This window comes from Stegostoma tigrinum, chromosome 28 (genome assembly GCF_030684315.1).
Source record: "Stegostoma tigrinum isolate sSteTig4 chromosome 28, sSteTig4.hap1, whole genome shotgun sequence".
NCBI lineage: Eukaryota > Metazoa > Chordata > Chondrichthyes > Orectolobiformes > Stegostomatidae > Stegostoma > Stegostoma tigrinum.
Window position 1 is genome coordinate 48,150,482 of NC_081381.1, and position 21,762 is coordinate 48,172,243.

The 21,762-nt window shown below is 41.9% G+C and overlaps 1 protein-coding gene across 3 annotated transcripts in view; it reads left to right on the forward strand.

Annotated features, from left to right (window-relative positions):
* si:dkey-205h13.2 (uncharacterized) overlaps positions 1 to 21,762 on the forward strand; it is a 156,220-nt gene that overhangs the window by 77,786 nt on the left and 56,672 nt on the right. For all 3 annotated transcript variants that reach the window (XM_059638018.1, XM_059638017.1, XM_059638019.1), the window contains 10 exons: positions 3,868 to 4,042; positions 4,150 to 4,247; positions 7,473 to 7,647; positions 7,749 to 7,846; positions 9,277 to 9,451; positions 10,072 to 10,169; positions 10,705 to 10,879; positions 10,967 to 11,064; positions 17,297 to 17,471; positions 20,955 to 21,052. In XM_059638018.1, the coding sequence (XP_059494001.1) occupies positions 3,868 to 4,042; positions 4,150 to 4,247; positions 7,473 to 7,647; positions 7,749 to 7,846; positions 9,277 to 9,451; positions 10,072 to 10,169; positions 10,705 to 10,879; positions 10,967 to 11,064; positions 17,297 to 17,471; positions 20,955 to 21,052 (1,365 nt within the window). The remainder of the gene's footprint in view (positions 1 to 3,867; positions 4,043 to 4,149; positions 4,248 to 7,472; positions 7,648 to 7,748; positions 7,847 to 9,276; positions 9,452 to 10,071; positions 10,170 to 10,704; positions 10,880 to 10,966; positions 11,065 to 17,296; positions 17,472 to 20,954; positions 21,053 to 21,762) is intronic.

Consider the following 21,762-nt stretch of genomic DNA (forward strand, 5'->3'; position numbering starts at 1 on the left):
AACCTTGATAAGATGCACTTGTAAAGAAACATCAAGATGGGGGAGTATTTAGTGAGTGGTGAAACACTGAATAGTTTAACGGAACAGAGGGAACTTGGGGTAATGATTCACGAATTCCTGAAGTTGACAGAGCATATGAATAAGATAGTTGAGAAGGCAAATGGGATACTAGCTTTCATCAGTCGTGATGTTGATTACAAGAGCAAGGAGACAATGTTGGAGTTATACAGAGCATTGCTTATGCCATTGCTGGACTACTATGTGCAGTTCTGGTCACTATGTGGACTACTATGTGCAGTTCTGGAAGGATGTGATAGCAATAGAGGGGTTACAGAGGAGATTCACCAGGATGTTGCTTGGAATGGAGAAATTGAGGATAAGGAGAGACTAAATAGGCTTGGATTGTTTTCTTTAGAGCAGAGAAGACTGAGGGAGGACATGATTGAGGTGTTTAAGATTATGAGAGGTGTGGAAAAGGTGAACAGAGAGCAGCTGTCCCCTCGGTTGAATGTTTAATCACCAGAGGGCATTATTTTAGGGTAAGGGGCAAGAGATTCAGAGGGGATTTGGAGAAAAAGCTTTTTCACTCAGCAGTTGGTATGAATCTGGAATACACTGCCTGGGAAGGTAGTGGAGGCTGGAAACCTTACAACCTTTAAAGAAATGTGTTTGGAAGAGCATTTGAAATATCTTAACATTCAAGGATATGGGACAAGTGCAGGAAAAATTGGGATTAGTGTCCCTTTAGCGACAGTTATTGTCAGTGCGAACTCGATGGGCCGAAGGGCTTTTTGTACACTGTACAACTCTGTCAGTCTATAAATATGACTGTATCTTATGAATCAGTCTGGTAAACCTTCATTGCCCTTCCTCCATAACCAGAACATCTTTCCCCAGACAAGGAGACCAGGGCTACGCAGAGATAGTAGGAACTGCCGATGCTGGAGCCAGATAACAGAGTGTGGAGCTAGAGGAACACAGCAGGCCAGACAGCATCAGAGGAGCAGGAAAGTTGACATGTCGGGTCGGGACCCTTCTTCAGAAATGGTTACTCATAATTCTCCAGGTCTTGTCTCACCAAGGCCATGTATAATTGCAGCAAGACATCCTTGTTCCTGCACACAAGTTCTTTTTCTATGAAGGCCAACATCCCATTTGGTGCAGCAGCCTTCTTCATTGCCTGCTGTTCCTGCATGCGTACTTTCAGCAACTGATGTGTGAAGACACCCAAGTCTTGTTGCATCTTCCCCTTTCCCAATTTATTGCCATGCAGATAATAATCTGCCTTCCTGTTTTTGCTACCAATGTGGATAACCTCACATTACCTCATCTGTCATGCATTTGCCCATTCACTCAACATGTGCATTGCCAGCGGGGGTAGTGGAGTCAACCTCATTAGGGGCATTTAAGCAGCTGTTAGGTATATGGATGATAGCATCAGGTAGGGGTGGAGGTTAGATGGACCTTAGGTTTAGGATAAAAGTTCGACACAACGTCATGGGCCGAAGGGCCTATACTGTGCTGTAATGTTCTATGTTCTGTGTTCAAATCACGTTGAAACATCTCTGCATCCTCTTCACTCTCCTAGCTAGCTTTATGACATCTGCACTTTTGAGATATTGTATTAAATCCCTCATCTAAATCACTATCCAAGCTCTGGCCTCTGTGGTAGCCGACTAGTCACTGCCAACCAATTCTTTTTCCATGTCAGTACACTATTCCAATCCATGTGTTTTAATTTTACATGTGCGGCACTGTTACCCAGTGGTTAGCACTGCTGCCTCACAGGGACCCAGGTCGATTCCACCCTCAGGCAACTGTCTGTGTGGAGTTTGCACATTGACCCTGTTTCTGCATGAGTTTTGGGCCTGGACCCTATACATTGTTATCTCAGATTCTCCAGCATCTGCAGTTTCTACTATGTCTGATACTGTCACTGGTTTCGAAGTGCTGTGCTATTAAGTTTTTTTTCCTAGAATCTGGCATCTTACTTATTCCCAATGTTACATCTATAGTTCCGTTTTCTCTCTACCTCCTTTGTTTAAATAGAGGAGTTGCAATAGCTACTTTGTAGTCTGTAGGAGCTGCTCCAAAGTCAATAGAATCTTGAAAGACAACCAATAATGCATCCACTGTTTCTTGGGCCACTTCCTTCAGTATTCTGGGATGTAGATTATCAGACCCTAGACCTTTATTGGCCCTCAATCCCATTACTTTCTCCAAATTATTTCCCCACTAATACTGATTTTGTTCAGTTCCTACATCTGACTAAACCCTGTGTAGCCCAACATTCTTGAGATGTTATTTGTGTCCTCCTTTGTGAAAACACAATCAAAATAAATATATTTAATTGACCTGTACTTCGTTATAACTTCCCCTGTTTGTCACTAGAGGGGGGCTACATTTGTCTCCACTAATCTTTTTCTCTTCACACACTTATAAAAGCTATTACATTGTATTTTCCCCACAAGTTTACTTCGATACTCTATTTTCCCTCTCTTAATGAATCTCTTTGTCATCTTTCTGTTAAAATCCAAACAATTCCTAATCTTCATGCCTTGTGCTTGTTTTGGCCAATTTATCTGCCTTTTCCTCAGATCTAATGCTATCCCTAATTTCCTTTGTTTATCATTGCTGGCCCATTGTTTCATTTTTATACCAGACAGGAATGATCAATTATTGCAGTCCCCTTACGTAAAGAGGTATCATTCCATTGGATGCAGTTCAGACAAGGTTCACTTGGATGATCCCTGGTATGGATGGATATACTTATGAGCAAGGCCTAAACAGGTTGGGATTCTACTCTACCTGGAGTTTAGAAGAATGGGAGGTAATCTCATTGGAACATGTAGGATTCTTAAAGAGCTTGACAGGGTAAATGTTTAAAGGATGTGTCCACGCATGGACGAGTTTAGGAACAGACAACAGAATTTCAGAACTAAGGGGCACCAGTTTAAGACTGAGTTGAGGAAGCATTTCTTCTCTTAGGGAGTTGTGAGTCTTTGGAACACCTTACCACAGAGAGCTCCAGAGTCAGATTCTTTGAGTACATTTAAGGTGGAGACAGATAGATTCTTGATCTGTCAGGGAATCAAGGGTTATGAGAAAAGTGCAGGAAAGTGAGTGTGAGGAATCAGCCATGATACTGTTGAATGGCGGAGCAGGCTTGAGGGCCTGAACAGTCTACTCCTGTTCCTATTTCATTTGGTCTTATAACTACAGCTGTACCCTTCCTGTTTGTGTTTCTCCTTTCCTGTTCAATACCCTACTTAATGTTATCACAACTTTTTGCAGGTTTGTATACAACACCCTTTTATTGTTTTCTGCACCTTAGTGTTTCTGAGTTCTACCAATATAAGTTCCACTTCACTCGAGCTAATATCATTTCTATCAGCTGTGTTAATTTTGTCTTTAACTGGCAATGCTATCTCTCCTTCTTTCCCTGAAAGAATAATCCTGAACATTCAGTTTCTATCCCTAGTCACCCTGCAGCCATGTATCTATATTCCCAACGATATATTCCTGTTTAAAACTATTTACTTGATTAATTCATCGACATTTTTACAAATGCTCCGCACAAATCTTAAGATGTGTCTTTTTAACTTTGTGTCTTTCCACATAAAACCAAAAAAATTCTTTCACAAGAATCAGGAAGATTTTCTGACACAAAATCTTTGATTTCATCCCTTTTAATTAGGTTTTCTCAGAAACCAATGATTATTCCATGTAATTGCATTTCATTTAGATCAAGCAGAGAGAAGATCATAGTCACTACTTTTTCTGTTTGTCTTACTTTAAGTCAAAACCTTCAATTTCATCTTCAACAATATTCCTCACACTTAGCTTTATGTTCATTACATGATTCAGGCAGCTGCAAAACCCAGTGGTTTGATCGAGATAACCCATCAGGCACAGGCGATTCTGAAGATCTTGTGAGTCTACGAAAAGAATTTCCTAATCAGATCTGCAGTAACCTGATTGCCTGTGAAGTGGAGACAACAACAGGAGTTCCTGTGTCAGGCACTGGAGACAATATCCCTGAGTAAACAATTATTCTCAGCGTCCGATTTTGATTATATTACTTAATTTTAAAAGTATGAGTTTGTTTACTGGTTAAATTATTACACGCAGTTATTCCATGTTAAACAGATGCAGCATTTCTACTGGCTTCACTTGTGTAAACGCAGAGCAAGAAGATGGGAGCTGTGAGGATTACAGAATACGATTTATTTGCTCTGAATCTTTTTGTAAGTATGAGACATTTATGCATGTTGGTTTATTGATTGTCAATTCACAATTTGTAGCTACATATTTAGTGCTGACGACTTGCTGAAAGGCTTGCTTAAATGGGATGATATCAGTCCCTGTTAGTTCAATGCTAAATACAGGTTAAGGACCTCTGAAAGGAAACTCACTGGGATATTGGCCCACAGAATGATAGACATGAGAACCCAACACTTACAGTTGGCAGTTGTGCGATTACAGGATTAATTGTGTGCAGGATGAAATTTTCACTTCACAAATGAAATCTACGGATCAGAAGGGTCTATTGGATCTTTAACAAACTAAAATTATGTTGAAATTATGGAAATAATTTTCCAAAAATTGGTTTTCACCAGATTATCTATCTTGTAATCATCATCCGTTCTAGGATTTTGTTTCGTATTTTTCATAACTCAGCAGAAGCACAAGAAGCCGAATGACTTACTGTGCTAACCTTGGGAATCCCACCGTTAGGTTCTGGTGTATAAGTAAAATATTCCTAACAAATGATCCTCCTTGCTTCTTTACACTTTCATGATACCAAGGGCAAACATTGGTTATCAGAAACCACTTATCATATACTCGACCACTAGATGTTTCCTGGGTGACCCTTTTGTCAGTTCCCAAACTTTACCACTGTGAGCCCCATTCCAAGGATCAAAAATTATCGTGGTCCCTCAGTGAGGACTGAAAGTGGGTTAGGAGATGATGGGCTGTGAAGGCAGGAGTCTGTTACAATAGAAGCACTGGTCTGAGAACTTGGTCAGATTTCAATGGGGCTATTGCTGTCCAGAGCTTGGGACCTCAAAACTCAACTTGTGACTCCATCTAAGGTCCAGGTCCCGACTTGCAGAAGCCCTACCTTATGAAATTGTTGCAGAAGAAAGGTGAATACAGCTGTATGTCCTGAACGTTGTGAATGTACACTATTCAGATGTGAAACCTGAACCATGCACATATGTCAAAGTCTATGATAGTCAGTCAGGAATAACATGTATCAAAGGTGAAATTGGCCCTGGACCAGGCTGTTTAAAGTCGAAGTCAAGTGCTGCAGCTGATGTGTTTTCCCCTTACTTTGGCTCAAAGTAGAAGTTTTAAGAGTGTTTCTGGAGGTATTTTGTGGCAGATTATTGGTGAAGACTTACATTAGTAACAGTAAAAGTTTGACAGAGATACCCTGGGATCCACAGCAAAAACTGGCTGAGAGCTAGGCTTTGAAAATAGTCATTTCATTTGGGATTAGGTCTTGTTCTCAGAAATTGGTCAGGATGAACATTTTCCATCGTTGCTTTTTGGGATCCTAAATGGAAAGATCTTGATCTTGATTGTTATCTGGTTCAATTCCAGCAACTGGAAATCCTTAGCAAAAATGGCCATATATTGCTATTCAGGTTTGCAACACAAAGCACAAGCAATAATAGAAAGAGATCACTCAGCCACTCACTTCTTGTCTTAAGTTCTCTCATTCTAGTCCCTGAGATACTTGTGAAATGTGATTCTCAAGTGAAAGCAAAATACTGTTGATGCTGGAGATCCAAAATAAACCTAAATGCTGGAAAAACTCAGCAGGTCTGTCAACATCTGTGGAGAGACAAAGTTTACAGGTGATAGTTTACAGACTGACATTTACTATGAACCCACAGACTCCCATAGTTACCAAGACCACACCTCCTCCCACCCTGTATCCTACAAAAACTCCACCCCATTTTCCCACTTCATCCATTTCTGTTGTGTCTGCTCTGAAGCAGAGACATTCTATTCCTAAGCATCCTGGATGTCCGCCTTTTTCAAACAGTGCTCTTTTCCTACCCTGTCATCCAGACAGCCCTCCACCATGCCTCCTCCATGCCCCACTCCCCATTTCTTAACCACCACCCACCACAAACAAAATAAAAATAGGGTCTTCCTTGTCCTCACTTCCCACCCCTCCAGCTTCCGCATCCAACATAGCATCCTCAAACACTTCCACCAACTTCAATTAAACCCCAACACCCAGAGCATCTTCCACTCACCACCCCTGTCTGCATTCCACAAGGAACATTCCCTTCGTCTATCCTTAGTTTGCACCACACTCCCTACCAACCACTCCAACCCGCCCAGTACCTTGCCCTGTAACTGTAAAAGATGCCACCTCGTTCATATCCATCTTAAGCCCTAAATAGCCCTTCCAGATGACACAGACCTTCACCGGCATCTCCTCCAATCTAACCTATTGTGTCCGGTGCTCCCAATATGGTCTTCTCTCCGTTGGTGAGACCAAACATAGACTAGGTAACCATTTTGCCGAACACCTTTGCCTGGCCTGTAATGGTCAGCCTAATTTTCTGATCACTGCCCATTTCAACTCCCCCCCACTCCCTCTCCAACATGCCCATCCTCAGCCTCCTCCAGTGTCGTAGCAACTCAGAACTCAAATCTGAAGAACAACTTATCTTCCATTTGGTCATCCAACAGCCCGAGGATTCAATATTGAGTTCTCCAAATTCAAATAACTTACCACCCAACCCCCCGCTTCCCTTCCAGCCCCACCTCCTCCCTCTGTTCCACCTTCTGATCCTCCATTCCAGCAACCAATTGGATTCATCCCTCCCATCAACCAACCTGGCCATACCTGTCATACCTACTAACAGTGCCCACCTATCACCACCATTCCACTATCCCCTTCCCACCCCTCTCTTTATCTGCAGCTTCCCCTACCCCAACATCCAGTCCTGAAGAAGGGTAAGACCTGAAACCCTGACTTCTCCGTTTCTCCAGATGCTGCCTAGTTAGCTGTGTTCTTCTGGCTTCCAGTTTGTCTCCTTGCTTTATATGATGCCTTGAGATGTTTATGTCCATCCTGAACCTTAAAGGAAAATGGGAGTAGGAAACAGAAAGTTATTACCTTCGTTACAGAAAGTAACCTGAGGAGGCTGACCATTTGAGCCTTTAATCCAGCTGACTTCTGATGTGAAAATGATGCGCTCGACGATTAACAAATGCTTATGCGCACAAGTAAATTCTGTTTCTGGACCTTCCCTTTTTGCTCTTCCATTAGGTTCCCTCTGCAACTGCTGAACTGAAACTGATAATGCTTTGATTGAATTTCTGTATGGCTAGATTCCCTTCAGAAAGGAAGTAATGATTTCACATTTGCCATACTGTGCTCCAGCTATGTCAAATCTAATCTTAATGATGTTGTTGACATCTTGTCTTTTTCCTGAAACCAGGTAACTGCAAAACCCGGTGGTTTGATCGTGATGATCCATCAGGCAATGGAGATTTTGAAGATTTTGTGAATCTGCAAAAAGAATATCCTGATCAGATCTGCAGTAAGCCAACTGCCTGTGAGGTGGAGACAACATCAGGAATTTCAATCATGAGCACTGGAGACAATGTTGCTGAGTAATTAACAATTCCTCTTTCCTTCTTTTGATCTTTATTGTTGAGAAAGTGATTTATTTTAGAACCTGCTTTTCCACAAACTCCTGTTCTGTCTTAAATAGTTGCAGCATTTCTAGTGGGTTTACTTGTATCAATAAGGAGCAAGAAGATGGGAGCTGTGAAGATTACAAAATTCGATTTACCTGCCCCGAATCTTTTTGTAAGTATTGGGCATTTGCAGTGTTGACTGTTTGAGCTTTAGCTGGTCTCGTTGGAAAGACTGCCTCCACTTTTTAGCATTGTCGTTTTGCAGTTTGTTTACTTAAGAAAATGATGACTTTTGTCTTTGGATTTGAACTGTGCATTACAACACATTAAGGAATTTCTGGGAGTAATCTATAATGCAAAATTGATTCACAAAGCTTTGTCAAATATTGTAATCCCACCATCAGAATAGTGGAAAGGCAGGACGCACTGAATTCAGGCTGAATATTGTCTTTCAGGAATTCAGAGAGATTTCCTCCGTTGTATTATTGGGGCCTGACTGAAGCTTAATGAAAATAAAACAAAGTGCAGCCAGATTTTCAGGATAATAAAATGTGAGGCTGGATGAACACAGCAGGCCAAGCAGCACCCCAGGAGCACAAAAGCCGACGCCTCGGGCCTAGACCCTTCATCAGAGGTGTGCTCCTGGGGTGCTGCTTGGCCTGCTGTGTTCATCCAGCCTCACATTTTATTATCTTGGAATCTCCAGCATCTGCAGTTCCCATTATCTCGCAGCCAGATTTTCAACCTGGTTGTTTTAATGCTAACTATTTTGTAAATTTCACTGTCTGCGTAGTTTTCAGTTCCAAGACTTCTGTTTATGCAATCCATTGCCCATTATTTCTATAATTCTCTCCAGCAATGAAACCCTGGTCTATTTGCCTGTCTGTTTCCTTAACTATTAACCACCCCCAATGGAATTGCGTTCCAAGTTTTATCCTGCACACCCCATACGGTGGAGCCACTAAATTGCAGTATACTGAGCTCTGGCTGCACACTCCAGAAGAACCATCTATCTCAGCAACATTTAGAACTGTATACCATTTGGAGAATGAGATACACTCAGAGAATTTCTGCATCACCTGCCTCTCTGTCTGTCAATCACAAATTCCTTCCCTGTCCGCGTCATTTAACCTGTAGCGTGACCACATCAAGAAATCCACCATCCACAAACTCTCAACCTTGCAGATATACTGCAGTGCCAGTAGTTGCTGCTGAAGGTTTGAAATCAAGACATTGAACTTCTTCAGCTGTCTTCCCTCATAAGTGGACCCTCAGGTTCTGCAGCTCTAATGTGGAGCAGGATTTGCATCTACTCAGCCTGAGGTGCTTTGTCTTTATTCATTTGGGTGATAGACTAAATTTAACAGAAATAAAATTTAAGACTTAAAGAAGAATCTACGCTTAAAACCTCACAATTTGTGTTCCTGCTACTTCCTACCTAATAGCTCAGTTGAAATGTCTTCACCACAGAAACCTTCTCAAGCACAGAAAGGGCAATAAAAGAGATCCCTATGAGGTTTAACCTACACTTTATTTGTTTAATTATGTTAAACCTCACAATCCAACTTTAAATCACACCATTTTTTTTCTCCCATGAATCAGGCAACTGCAAAACTGAATGGTTTGATCGCGATAACCCATCAGGAAATGGCGACAATGAAGATCTTGTGAACCTGCGGAAAGAAAATCCTGATCAGATCTGCAGTAACCCAATTGCTTGTGAAGTGGAGACATCATCAGGGGCCCCAGCATCAAGCACTGGAGACGTTATTCCTGAGTAAATAATGCATCCTTTTATCTTCATTTGGCAATGTTTCAGTGTTTCAAAGAGATTGGGTGGGGTTTTACATTAAGTCGTGGCCTCACTACTCCATCTTAACCATCTATGGATAACCCACATCTATCTCATATGTTTTTTCTACAGCAATTTTACTGTCCACAATTGCTCATTTATCTGGTAACTGTCAGATTCGAGCATTTCAGTCCTGCCACATCTAGTCATAAATAGTAGAAGACAATTTAGCAAACAAGAGGAAGCTTCACAAAAATCCCCATTTTCAATAACAGGGACCCCAAAACATCAGTGCAAAGAACAAGGATGAAACATTTACAACAATTTCCTGCCACAAGTGCCAAATGTATGACATATCTCAGCCTTCCCCTAAGGTCCTCAATACCACCACTGAAGGTCATTATTCATTTTGATTCATGCCGTTGTTTCACAAAATTGTTGAAAGCACTTAGTGCGGCAGGGGCTATGGGTTCTGACAACAGCCATGCAATAATATTGAAGTCTTGTGTTGAAGACACTTGGTTTATGTTCACTGTTCATTTCTTGACCTTATCGCAGCCTTAGTCAACACCATCATTATAAACTTTGTGTTTTGTCTTTAATAGATGTAGCATTACAACTGGATTCACTTGTGTGAATAAAGATCAACCTGATGGCAGCTGTGAAGATTACAGAATACGGTTTACCTGTGCTGATTCTTTCTGTAAGTGTTTGACCACTTGTAAATGCTGATTTATTGTGACTCTCCACTTTGGAAATAATCAGTTCACAGCTTTGCTCCATGTTAAATAAATATGTCTTCTCTGCTGTTTGGATAGTTTTTTTTAATTCCGTGAGATGTTCGCTTTGCTGGCTGAGCCAGCATTTATTGCTAATCCCTCGTTGCTGTTGGTGGTGAGAAGCCTTCTGGAATTGCAGTCTGTTACGGAGGAAGTTCCAGGATTTTGACACAGCATTACTGAAGTAGCAGTGATATCTTTCCAAGTTGGGATGGAATGTGGAGGAGTGTTGCAGAGTTGCACAGCAAGCATCTTCTACGGAGGCAGAGTACTGTGTATTTAGGGACTGCATCTCCAGCAATAGAAGCCAACACCTAGGGTTAATCGCGATTATGCCATTAAAAGAAAATACAAAAGCAAAGTGTTGTTGTTAACTTTTCTGTCTCTCTTCTATACCCTTTAACCCCACTTTTAAAACATATTGCTCACAGTGTGTTTTTTGTTTGTTGTACTAATCAGGCAATTGCAAAACCCAGTGGTTTGACCGTGATAACCCATCGGGCAAAGGCGATTATGAAGATCTTGTGAATCTCCGAAAGCAATATTCTGGCCAGATCTGCAGTAATCCAAGTGCCTGTGAAGTGGAAACAGTATCAGGAGTTCTAGCCTCAGAAACTGGAGACAACATCCCTGAGTAAATAGTAATTCCTCTCATCCCTGTTCAGTTTCAAAGACTAATAATTGTTCTGGCAAACTCATCATCACACCTTCTCATTAACAGGTGCAGTATTTTTACTGGATTCACCTGTGTAAATGAAGAACAAGAAGATGGGAGCTGTGAAGATTACAAAGTACGATTTTTCTGTCCTGAATCTTTTTGTAAGTATTAGACATTGTAAATGTTGCCTTAATGATAGTTATCTTGCACTTTTAAGACAACTACTCTGACATCAGTGCTGTAGTTTAGCTGTGTGTTCAAGATGATGAATGTCAGTACAAGTTAGAACAAAATGGTGTTATTGAACTGTTACACATTGAAAACCTACGAGGTATAAAGTGTATTGAATACTTGCTGACGATCAGCCAGTGATAGGAACCCAAAACAAAGGGTAGAATCAGAGTAATGTCATTGTAAATTATAGAGAACACAGGACGAACATTTGAGTTCATTGATGACAGCTGACATGCTGCCAGTGTTATCATTAACCAAGGTCAGATATCAAACGACACTAGATTACAGTCCAACAGGTTTATTTGAAAACACAAGCTTTCGAATCTTTACTCCTTCAGGTGTTAGTGAGAGCTAGTACCAGACACAGAATTTATAAGTGGCAGATCAAAGAGTCACACCACTGATGAGGATATACTAATAAAACCCTAATATCTAAAGCAACTACATGGCAATATCACTTCTAACTGATTAAAGATTTAACAGCATCTTGAGTTGTTTAGTATATCCTCATTCGTAGTGTGACCCTTTGATCTTTTATTATAAATTCTATGTCTGATACTATCTTTCTCACTAATACCTGAAGAAGGAATAAGGCTCAGAAAGCTTATGTTTTCAAATAAACCTGTTGGGCTATAACCTGATGTCGAGTCATTTCTGACCTTGTCCACCCCAGTCCAACACTAACACCTCCACATCATCATTAACCAATATTAGCCTTGTGAGCTTCTAGAACTGATTCCAGTTAAATGCCAGTTTCAGTTACAAGCAGATGTCTGGGAAGCATACAATGTTATTCCTGCTGTGAAGCTGGCACAAACCCCTGGATTGATAGATGCCTTGCAGGCTGGAGAAGGCTTGTTGTGGAGTTTCCCTGGGCTTGTCTTAGGACCCTTGCTTTTCCTAATATATACTTATGATCTAGATCTTGGGGATAATTTCAAAGTTTATGCCAGATACAAAACTTGGAAACATTGTAAGGAGGACTGTGTAGATCTCCAAGACAGACAGGTTGGGAAAGTGGCCAGATAGGTGGAAGATGAAGTTCAGTGAGAAATGTGATGTGATTTATTTTGGTTAGAAGAACATAGACAGACAATACCAAAGACAAGGTTTAATTTTATGGACTGAGGAGCAGAAGAATGTGGGGGTATATTTACATTGCTCATTGAGGGTGGCAGAACGGGTGCAGAGAACAGGTAATAAGGCATACAATAAGCTGTGCTTTATTAAGTGCAGCACAAAGCAAGAGGTGGTGCTAAGCTTGTTACAGTTCATTTGGAGCATTGTTTGCACTTTCTAGCACCACATTATAGGAAGTGTGTGAACACGATGGAGAAAGTACAGAAAAGGTTGACAGAATGGTTCCAGTGATGAGGAAACTCAGTTATGAGGATAGATTGGCAAGTTTGGGACTATTCCCTTTGCAGAGAGGAAGGTTGAGTGGAGATCAAATAGAAGTTGTGAAAATCTTGAATGAGCTGGAAATAGTAGATGGGAAGAAGCTGTTCCAATTCTCAAAAAATTCAAGAACAAGAGGTCACGGGTTCAAAGTGATTTGCAAATGCAGTGTGAGAAAGAACCTTTTCACTCAATGATTGGTTCAAGTCTGGAGTGCATTGCCTGGTGGAAGCAGGTTTATTTGAGGCATTTAATAGGCATAAAAAGGTTATTTGGATAAAAGCAATGTGCAAGGCTATCAGGGAGAAAGGAACGTTATACCAAGTCACAATACCTACTTGGACAGGCAGTGCTGAATGCCTCCTTCTGCAGTTCAGCATTTCTCTTATTCTGTGACTGTGCTGACACAGTTAAATTCAGAAACCCAGAAGGTGTTATCAACTGCTTATCAGTGAGGGACACTGTTGTAAATCTTGTAGGCCACTGCTGAGTAGAGAATTAGTGCTGATGAAGGGTCACTGGATGCAAAACATTAACTCTGTTTTCTCTGCATGGATGCTGCCATTACTTGCTGAGTTTCCCGAGCAATTTTCGTTTTTGTGCAGAATTATTGCTGCTGACTGTGCTGGAGAAATGTTGCTTGAAAGAGGGCTTTGGATTCCTGAAAGAGATGTGGCCTGTAAAAGCTGGGCGGTTCTCATCTCAACAATATCATGGTGGGAAGCTTTCAGAGGAGCAGTTTCGTAGGGTTCAAATTGGCTTGGTGGCCAGAGTTAAGGGGCAAGCGTCGGGAATCTGAGAGAAAAAATAAGTAAGGAATAAGCAAATAAGTATGGGAGGCAGGGGAAACAAAGGCTAAAAAACAGAAAAAGGAGTTTTCCATGACTTCTGGAATGAATTTCAATGCAAGGAGCCTCGTGAACTCAACTGATAAGCTGAGGGTAGACACTTGGAAGAGATATCAGAAATATTACAGCAACAAGGCCTTAAGAATTGATTGAATGACAGCTCAGTATTTCTGATGCACAGCAGAGCCTTAAAAGGCCAAAAGGAGATAGAATAGCAAATATATAACACATCTCTAATTTACTTAACACCTATTATGCATGCTTGACCGAGAACACACTTGACTAAAATGATACCTAACTTGCAGATGCCACAGAGATAGATAGGAATGGAAGTTGTGACAAAGACGAAGGAGGCTACAAATGGATACTAATGAATTAACTGAGCTGGTAAAGATGTGACAAATGGTGTATAATGGCAAAAAAATGTGAAATTACCATTTTAGATGGAAGAATGAAAAGAAGCATATTGTTTTGTAAGCGGTGAGAAATTGTAGACCAGAGGGATCTGTGTATTCTAAAATATAAATTGCAGAATGTTAGTACATTGCAAGTACAGTTAATAGAATGTTATAATTTGTTGCAAGCTGAGTTGAGTACAAAAGTAGAGAGTTTATACAGGGCGCTGGTAGGACCACATCTGAAATCCAGTGTATAGCATTGGTCACCGTCTTAAAAAAGGATGTAAATGCATCACAATCTTTTCAGAGAACGATTACCAGACTAACAGCTGGAATGAGCAGGTGATCTTATAAGGAAAGTTTAGACAGGCTAAGCTTGAACTCACTGAGGTTTAGATAAGTAAGAGGTGACTCAGTTGAGACCCTGGGGGACTACAGGATAGATGTGGAGAGGATGCTTCCTCTTATGGTAAAATCTAGGGTTCACTGTTTAAAATTTAGGCATCACCTATTTAAAACAGAGACCAGGCAAAACATTTTCTCTCACGGGGTCCATGAGTTTTTTGAACGGTCTTCCTGAAGTAGTAGTGGAAGTGCCTGAACTAACATAGGGGATATGTGCGCAGTGGGGATCTGGGGCCATTAAGAGGTGGCACGGCAATGATTACGAAGTGAGGTAGTAAGGGTGAGACCTAGAGACCCTAAAATAAAAATAAATGACAAGGATAACATCCTAGAGAATTGAGGTGATAACAGTATGTAGCCTTCTTGGAGCTCTGATCTACTCCCAGAATCAACAAGCTCAGCTCTGCCTTGCAACTTCATCCAAATCTGGAACAAAAATTGGCTCTGGCAAAGCACTTCCGAGGCAGGTCTGCTGAGTCAGGAAACTTTTTCATTCGCTTCCTAGCCTAGTGGAAAATATATGGCATGGTATTTTTTCGACATTGCCATTCTCCTATAACCTATTTTAGTTTCATTTCTGCTGGAAGGCTTCGAGTTGAAAGAGATTGATCAGTCTCAGCGTTTTTAAGCAACTAGAATTTCAGGAATTTACAAAAAACTGCAAGACAGAAACACACCTTTAGACTCAACTTAATTCTGGATCATAGAACATAGAACATAGAACAGTACAGCACAGAACAGGCCCTTCAGCCCACAATGTTGTGCCGACCATTGATCCTCATGTATGCACCCTCAAATTTCTGTGACCATATACATGTCCAGCAGTCATACTTATACATTTTTTTTAAAAACAAGTTCTCTTGCATATTCAATATCTACTTTGTAAAATAAAGACCCGAAATGTGCCCTCAGTCCTCCAAACATGTCTCTAATTGATGATTTTTGTTTGCACTTTTCTTTGTTGAAGTATTGTTACTTTTATTAATTTAATTTGACAATCTGAACTCTCTTTGCAACTGTACCCTCTTAAGTCTCTTATTTTCCAAAAAGTAGGTGCACTTCTTATTTCCCCTATCAAAAGTAATACTTCTTTTTTCTAATATTTGAATGTGATTATGAGGTGTTGCTCCTCCAGTTTGCAGGTGGTGTCATTGTGACACTGGAGGCGGCCCAGGATGGACATGTCATCCAGGGAGTAGGAAGAGGAGTTAAAATGGTTAGCAACTGGAAGGTGTCGTCATTTGTTGTGTACAGAGCACTGATGCCTTACAAAATGGTCTCTGAGTCGACACTTGGTATCACCAATGTAGAGGTAGCCACACTAGGAACAGCAGATACAGTAGACCAAGTTGACCAAATCGCAAACTGGAGGAACATCACCTCATATTCCACCTTGGGAGCCTACAACCTGATGGCCTAAACATGGAGTTCACTAGTTTTAAAATCTCCTCATCCCCAGCCTCATCCCATGTCCAAGCCTCCCTCTCATCCTTTGACCTGACACAACCTGTCCACCTTCTCTCCATTCCACCCCTCCCACTGACCAATCCCCACCACTGCCTACCTGCACTCACTTATCACCATCCCACCTACCTTCCCCAGCCCCATCCCGCCTCTCTATTTATTTCACAGCTCCATTCGCCCCTCCCCATTTCTGAAGAAGGTTCCTGACCCAAAATGTCAACTTTCCTGCCCTCTCAAGCTGCCCTGCCTGCTTTGTTCCTCCAGCTCCACACTGTGTTGTCTCTGACTCCAGCATCTGCAGTTCCTGCTATCTCACAATGTTAGTAATGTGTTTACAATTCCAGCATCTAAACTGTGCAAGTTGAATAACTGTGGTTCCAGCACTGATTCTGTGGAACTCCACTTCTTGCCTTTTGCTTTTCTCAAGAACTACTTTTAATAATCGGTCTCTGTTTTGTTGCCAGGGTAATATCCATTCTGCTATCTGCACCCTGACCCGACATGTACTGACCATTATCCTGAGTCTATTATACAGGATCACAGGCAGGTTACAGTGCATATAAAGTGGCCATTCAGCTGAATGCGTCTACGCCAGCTGTCCAAATGAGTAATTAATGTAGAACCATTCTCCCCTCTTTTCTGTAACCTTGAATATTCTGCCTTTTCAGTTAACAGTCAAATTCTCTTCTGAATATTTCAGCTGACCCTGCCTACACCACAGAAAATGCATTCCAGACTTGATCTATTTGCTGCGTGATAAAATTTCTCCTCACATCACTTTTGCTTCTTTTGGCAATTGCTTTGAATCGACTCCATCTCATTCTCAATCTTTTCACAATTGGAAACAGTTTCTCTTCTACTCTGTTCAAACTTCTTATGATTTTGTATGCCTTTATCGAGTATCCTCTCTTCTCTAAGGAAAACAGCCCTAACACGTCCAATATGTTTGCTTAACTGGGTTTCTTCATTCCTGAAACATTTCTCACGAATCTTTTCTGCTCCCTTTCCATTGCCTTCACAGTGTTCCTAAGGAGAGGCATTGAGAACTAGATATAATGCTGATATGAGGCTGAACCAGGGTCTTTGAATTAATTCAATCTAATATAACCTCTAAACTAAAAGCAAAGTATTGCAGATGCTGGAAATCGCTGGAGGCACTTAGCAGGTTAGGCAGCATCGATGGAGAGAGAAAACAAGTCAATATTTTGCCTTCAATTTAACTCTTCTTTGGAACACATTAATTATTTCATTTATTTCAATATGACTTCCTTGCTCTTGTACTCCATGTCCCTATTCATAAAGCCTAGGATACTATAAACTTCACTAATTGCTGTCTCAATCTATCCTAACTCCTTCATCAATCTATGCACATATGCACCTAGCCCTCAGCACTGCTACAGAATCAGGCTGAGCATGCATGTAAGATGTCTAGCTTATCAATTCACTCCTCTCCCATCTTAAATATTTTGATATTCCTTTTGATCTTTTGTTCTAAAGACAAGCAAACCCTGCCTGTTTCCTGATAAAAATTAAAACAAATAAAGTATCACGAGCAATTTTCTGTTTTGTATCCATGGCATCAATTGCTTCAGTTGTATCATTAAAAGTATTGCTCATTGTTTCTTTTTGTTTGTTGCACAAATCAGGCAACTGCAAAACCCAATGGTTTGATCGTGACAATCCATCAGGAAATGGGGACTTTGAAGATCTTGTGAATCTGCGAAAAGAAAATCCTGGGCAGATCTGCAGTAATCCAACTGCATGTGAAGTGGAGACAGTATCAGGAGTTCCAGCCTCAGAAACCGGAGCCAACATCTCTGAGTAAATATTGATTGTTGCCAGCTTATTTCTCCACACTACCTCTTTGAAACTTTTTCCTAGCTCTGATATTGTCACACATGACCAGTGGCCAAAATTTGAGGAGCAGAAATCGTCTCCAATTAGTACTGTGAAGAATGAAACCAGTGGCTTCAAAGCTAATTCCTGAGCCATTCAGCATGAAACTGATACATGCTCTTTCTGGGAGAAGGCGGGAGAATGGATTTAAGAAACACATCAACCATGATTGAATGGCAGAGTAGACTCGAGGGGCCAAATGGCTTAAGTTTTTTTGTGTATCATATGGAATTCCAGTTGATTGTAAGATGTATTTCAAACAACAAGTTGTATCCTTCACGAAGACTGTGTATTTCCACTTAATTCATCTGTTGGTGAAACCCTTGTCCGTGCTTCTGCTGTTCCCAGATTTGACTTTCTGTGCTGTCCTGGGCAAGTTCCAATTGTCTACTCTCTGTGAAATGGAAACCGAAAGAATTGAGGATGCTGTAAATCAGGAACAAAAACAGAAGTAGCTGGAAAAGCCAAGCAGGCCTGGTAGTATCTGTGAAGAGAAAATCAGCGTTAACGTTTCCGCCCAGTGACCCTTCCACCCTGAGTTCTGAGGATGGGTCACCAGACCTGAAACGTTAATGCTGATTTTCTCTTCACTGATGCTGCCAGACCTGCTGGGCTTTTCCAGCGATTTCTGTGTTTGTAAAATGGAGTTGTTCAGCACCTGTCCTGACAATGTTCCAAATTTTAAATTTCTATCCCTGTTTTAATTTCTTCAGTGGCTTTCCCCTTATCTAAACATACACTACAGCCCTGAGACATAAGAACATAAGAACTAGGAGCAGAAGGAAGCAATTCAGCCCCTCAAGCTTGCTCCACCATTCAATATGATCACAGTTGATCTCATCTTGACCTCAATATTTTCTAAGGTTTTGGAGTAGATTTGTTGCTCGGATTGTGGGTGTTGAGGTTGGTTGGCTCGCCGAGCTGGTTTGTTGTTCCGCAGACGTTTCGTTACTGCACTTGGTAACATCCTCAGTGCAGCCTCTGATAACATGCCAATGTGTTTTCCCGCCTGGCTTTTATATTTTCGCTCAATATTTTCCGACAGTCCGCGCATAATGAAGGGCCTGTTCTGTGCTGTACTGTTCTATGTTCTATGTTCTATAATCCTTCAAAATATTACTAATTAAAAATCTGTTCATCTCCTCAGTAAATTTACTCCATATCCCAGTAGCCACCCTATTCTGGGGCAGATAATTCCATAGATTTCCTTTGAGAGAAATAATTTCTAATCTCTTTTTTTTAAAAATCACCTACCCCTTATCCCATGCTATAACATTTTATTTCAGAGATAATGGGAACTGCAGATGCTAGAGAATCCGAGATAACAAAGTGTGGAGCTAGATGAACAAAGCAGGCCAAGCAGCATCTTAGGAGCACAGAAGCTGATATTTGGGCCTAGACCCTTCGTCAGAAAAGGGGGATGGGGAGGGGGTTCTGAAATAAACACGGAGAGCGGGGGAGGTGGATTGAAGATGGCTAGAGGAGAAGATAGGTGGAGAGGAGACAGACAAGTCAAAGGGGTGGGGATGGAGCCTGTAGAGGTGAGTATAGGTGGAGAGGTACGGAGGGGATAGGTCAGTTCGGAGAGGACGGACAGGTCAAGGGGGTGGGATGTGGTTATTATACAGGAAGCGGAGGTGCAGCTTGAGGGGGGAGGAGGGGATATTTTTGGTGGGGTTGGAGGGGAGTGTGGAGCGGACAAGGGAGTTACGGAGAGAGTGGTCTCTCCTGAAAGCAGACAAGTGTCGGGATGGAAAAATGGTGGGGGGGTCTGATTGTAGATGGCGGAAGTGTCGGAGGATGATGCGTTGTATCCAGAGGTTGGTGCGGTGGTATGTGAGGATGAGGGGGAAGTGCTACACTTGCCCCCACACCTCCTCCCTCACCCACATCCCAGGCCCCAAGAAGACTTTCCATATCAAGCAGATGTTCACCTGCATCCATTGTACCCGGTGTGGCTACCTCTACATCGGGGAAACCAAGCGGAGGCTTGGGGACCGCTTTGCAGAACACCTCCGCTCGGTTCGCAATAAACAACTGCACCTACCAGTCGCAAACCATTTCAACTCCCCCTCCCATTCCTTAGATGACGTCCATTCTGGGCCTCCTGCAGTGCCACTACGGTGCCACCCGAAGGTTGCAGGAACAGCAACTCATATTCCGCTTGGGAACCCTGCACCCCAATGGTATCAATGTGGATTTCACCAGCTTCAAAATCTCCCCTTCCCCCCCCCACTGCATCCCAAAACCAGCCCAGCTCGTCCCCGCCTCCCTAACCTGTTCTTCCTCTCACCTACCCCCTCCTCCCACCTCAAGTTGCGCTCCATTTCCTACCTACTAAACTCATCCTGCCCCCTTGACCTGTCCATCCTCCCAAACTGACCTATCCTCTCCCTACCTCCCCACCTATACTCACCTCTACAGGCTCCATCCCCACCCCTTTAACTTGTCTGTCTCCTCTCCACCCATCTTCTCCTCTATCCATCTTCAATCTGCCTACCCCTCTCTCCCTATTTATTTCAGGACCCCCTCCCCATCGCCCTTTTCTGATGACGGGTCTAGGCCCGACACGTCTGCTGTTGTGCTCCTAAGATGCTGCTTGGCCTGCTGTGTTCATCCAGCTCCACACTTTGTCCCATAAGAGGAAGCATCCTTTCTACTATTGACTTTGTCAGTTCCATTTAGCATCTTATATACCTCAATTAGGTCTCTTATTCTTTTAAACTCTGGAGAATATAATCCTAAACTCCCCAGCCTGTCCTCATAAGGTAAACCCCTCACCTCTGGTATCAATTAATTGAATGATCTCCAAACTGCCTTTAAAGCAACTACATCCCTCCTCAAGAAAGTGGATCAAGATTCTAAGTTTTCTCAGAAGATTTGTAGCTCAGGTTGAAGATGATGTTCTAGACGTGCTCGCCAAGGTGGTGTGTTTGATTGCAAATGTTTCATCACCCTGCTGGGTAACATCATCAGTGTGCCCCCGGTGAAGCATTAAGAGTTCTGTCCTGCTTGTTATTTGTATGCCTCAGTTTGTTGGGGTGGTTGGCATCCCTTCCAGCTCTGTTTTGCAGTGGTTTGTATATCGGGTCCAGTTCAGTGTGCTTGTTGATGGAGTTCCAGTTGGAATGCCAGGCCTCCAGGAATTCTCTGGCATTTCTCTGTTTGGCTTGTGCTATTATGGATGTGTAGTCCCAGTCGAATTTATGTCCTTTGTCCATGTGTATCGAGACCAGTGAGAACTAGTAGTGTCTCTTGGTGGCTAGTTTCTCATAGTCTTACCAACATTACGTAGGCCAAACTGGAAGAAAACTAACAATAAGGATACACGAACACGGAAAAAACAGAAAAACGGAAGAATTATTTTGGTAACTACATTGTCACACGATCTCACCCTGTCTTAAACAGGTGCAGCATTTCTTCTGGATTTACCTGTGTGAATGCAAAGCAAGATGATGGCACCTGTGAAGATTACAGGATACGATTCATCTGCCCAGAAGCATTTTGTGAGTAGTGGATATTATTATTTCCAAAATGGCATACACTTAGTGATTCTAGGGAAAAGCAGACAATCACTGAAAGTTCCTGGTGAGGTTGGGATGTCGTTGTCAAGTTGAAGTCAGTGGAGCAAGCTCATCATTTCTAACTTCTATTTCACACCCCTAAAACCATAAGACCATACATATAGAAGCAGAATTAAGCCATTCGGCCCATTGAGCCTGCTTCGCCATTTGATAATGGCTGATACATTTCTCAACTTCATTCTCCTACCTTCTCCCTAAGGTTTTAATCCCCTTACTTGTCAAAAACTATGTATCTCTGTCTTAAATGTACTCTGTGACTTGGCCTCCACAGCCTTCTGCAGCAGTGAATTTCACAGAATCACCACTCTCTGGCTAAAAAAAATCCTCTATATCTCAGTTCTAAAGAGTCATCGCATACTGTGAGGCTGTGCCCTCAGGGCCTAGTCTCCCGTACCAGCAGAAACATCTTCTCCACGTCCAAGCCTCTTGGTATTCTCTAAATTTCAATCAGATCCCTGTTCATAGAATCAGAGTCATACAGTATGGAAACAAACGCTTAAGTGCAACTTCTTCATGCTGACCAGGTTTTCCAAATTGTACTAGTCCTATTTTCCTGCTTTTGGCTCATAACCCTATAAACCTTTCATATTACTGTATCTGTCCAAATGTCTTTTAAATGTTGTAACTGTAAT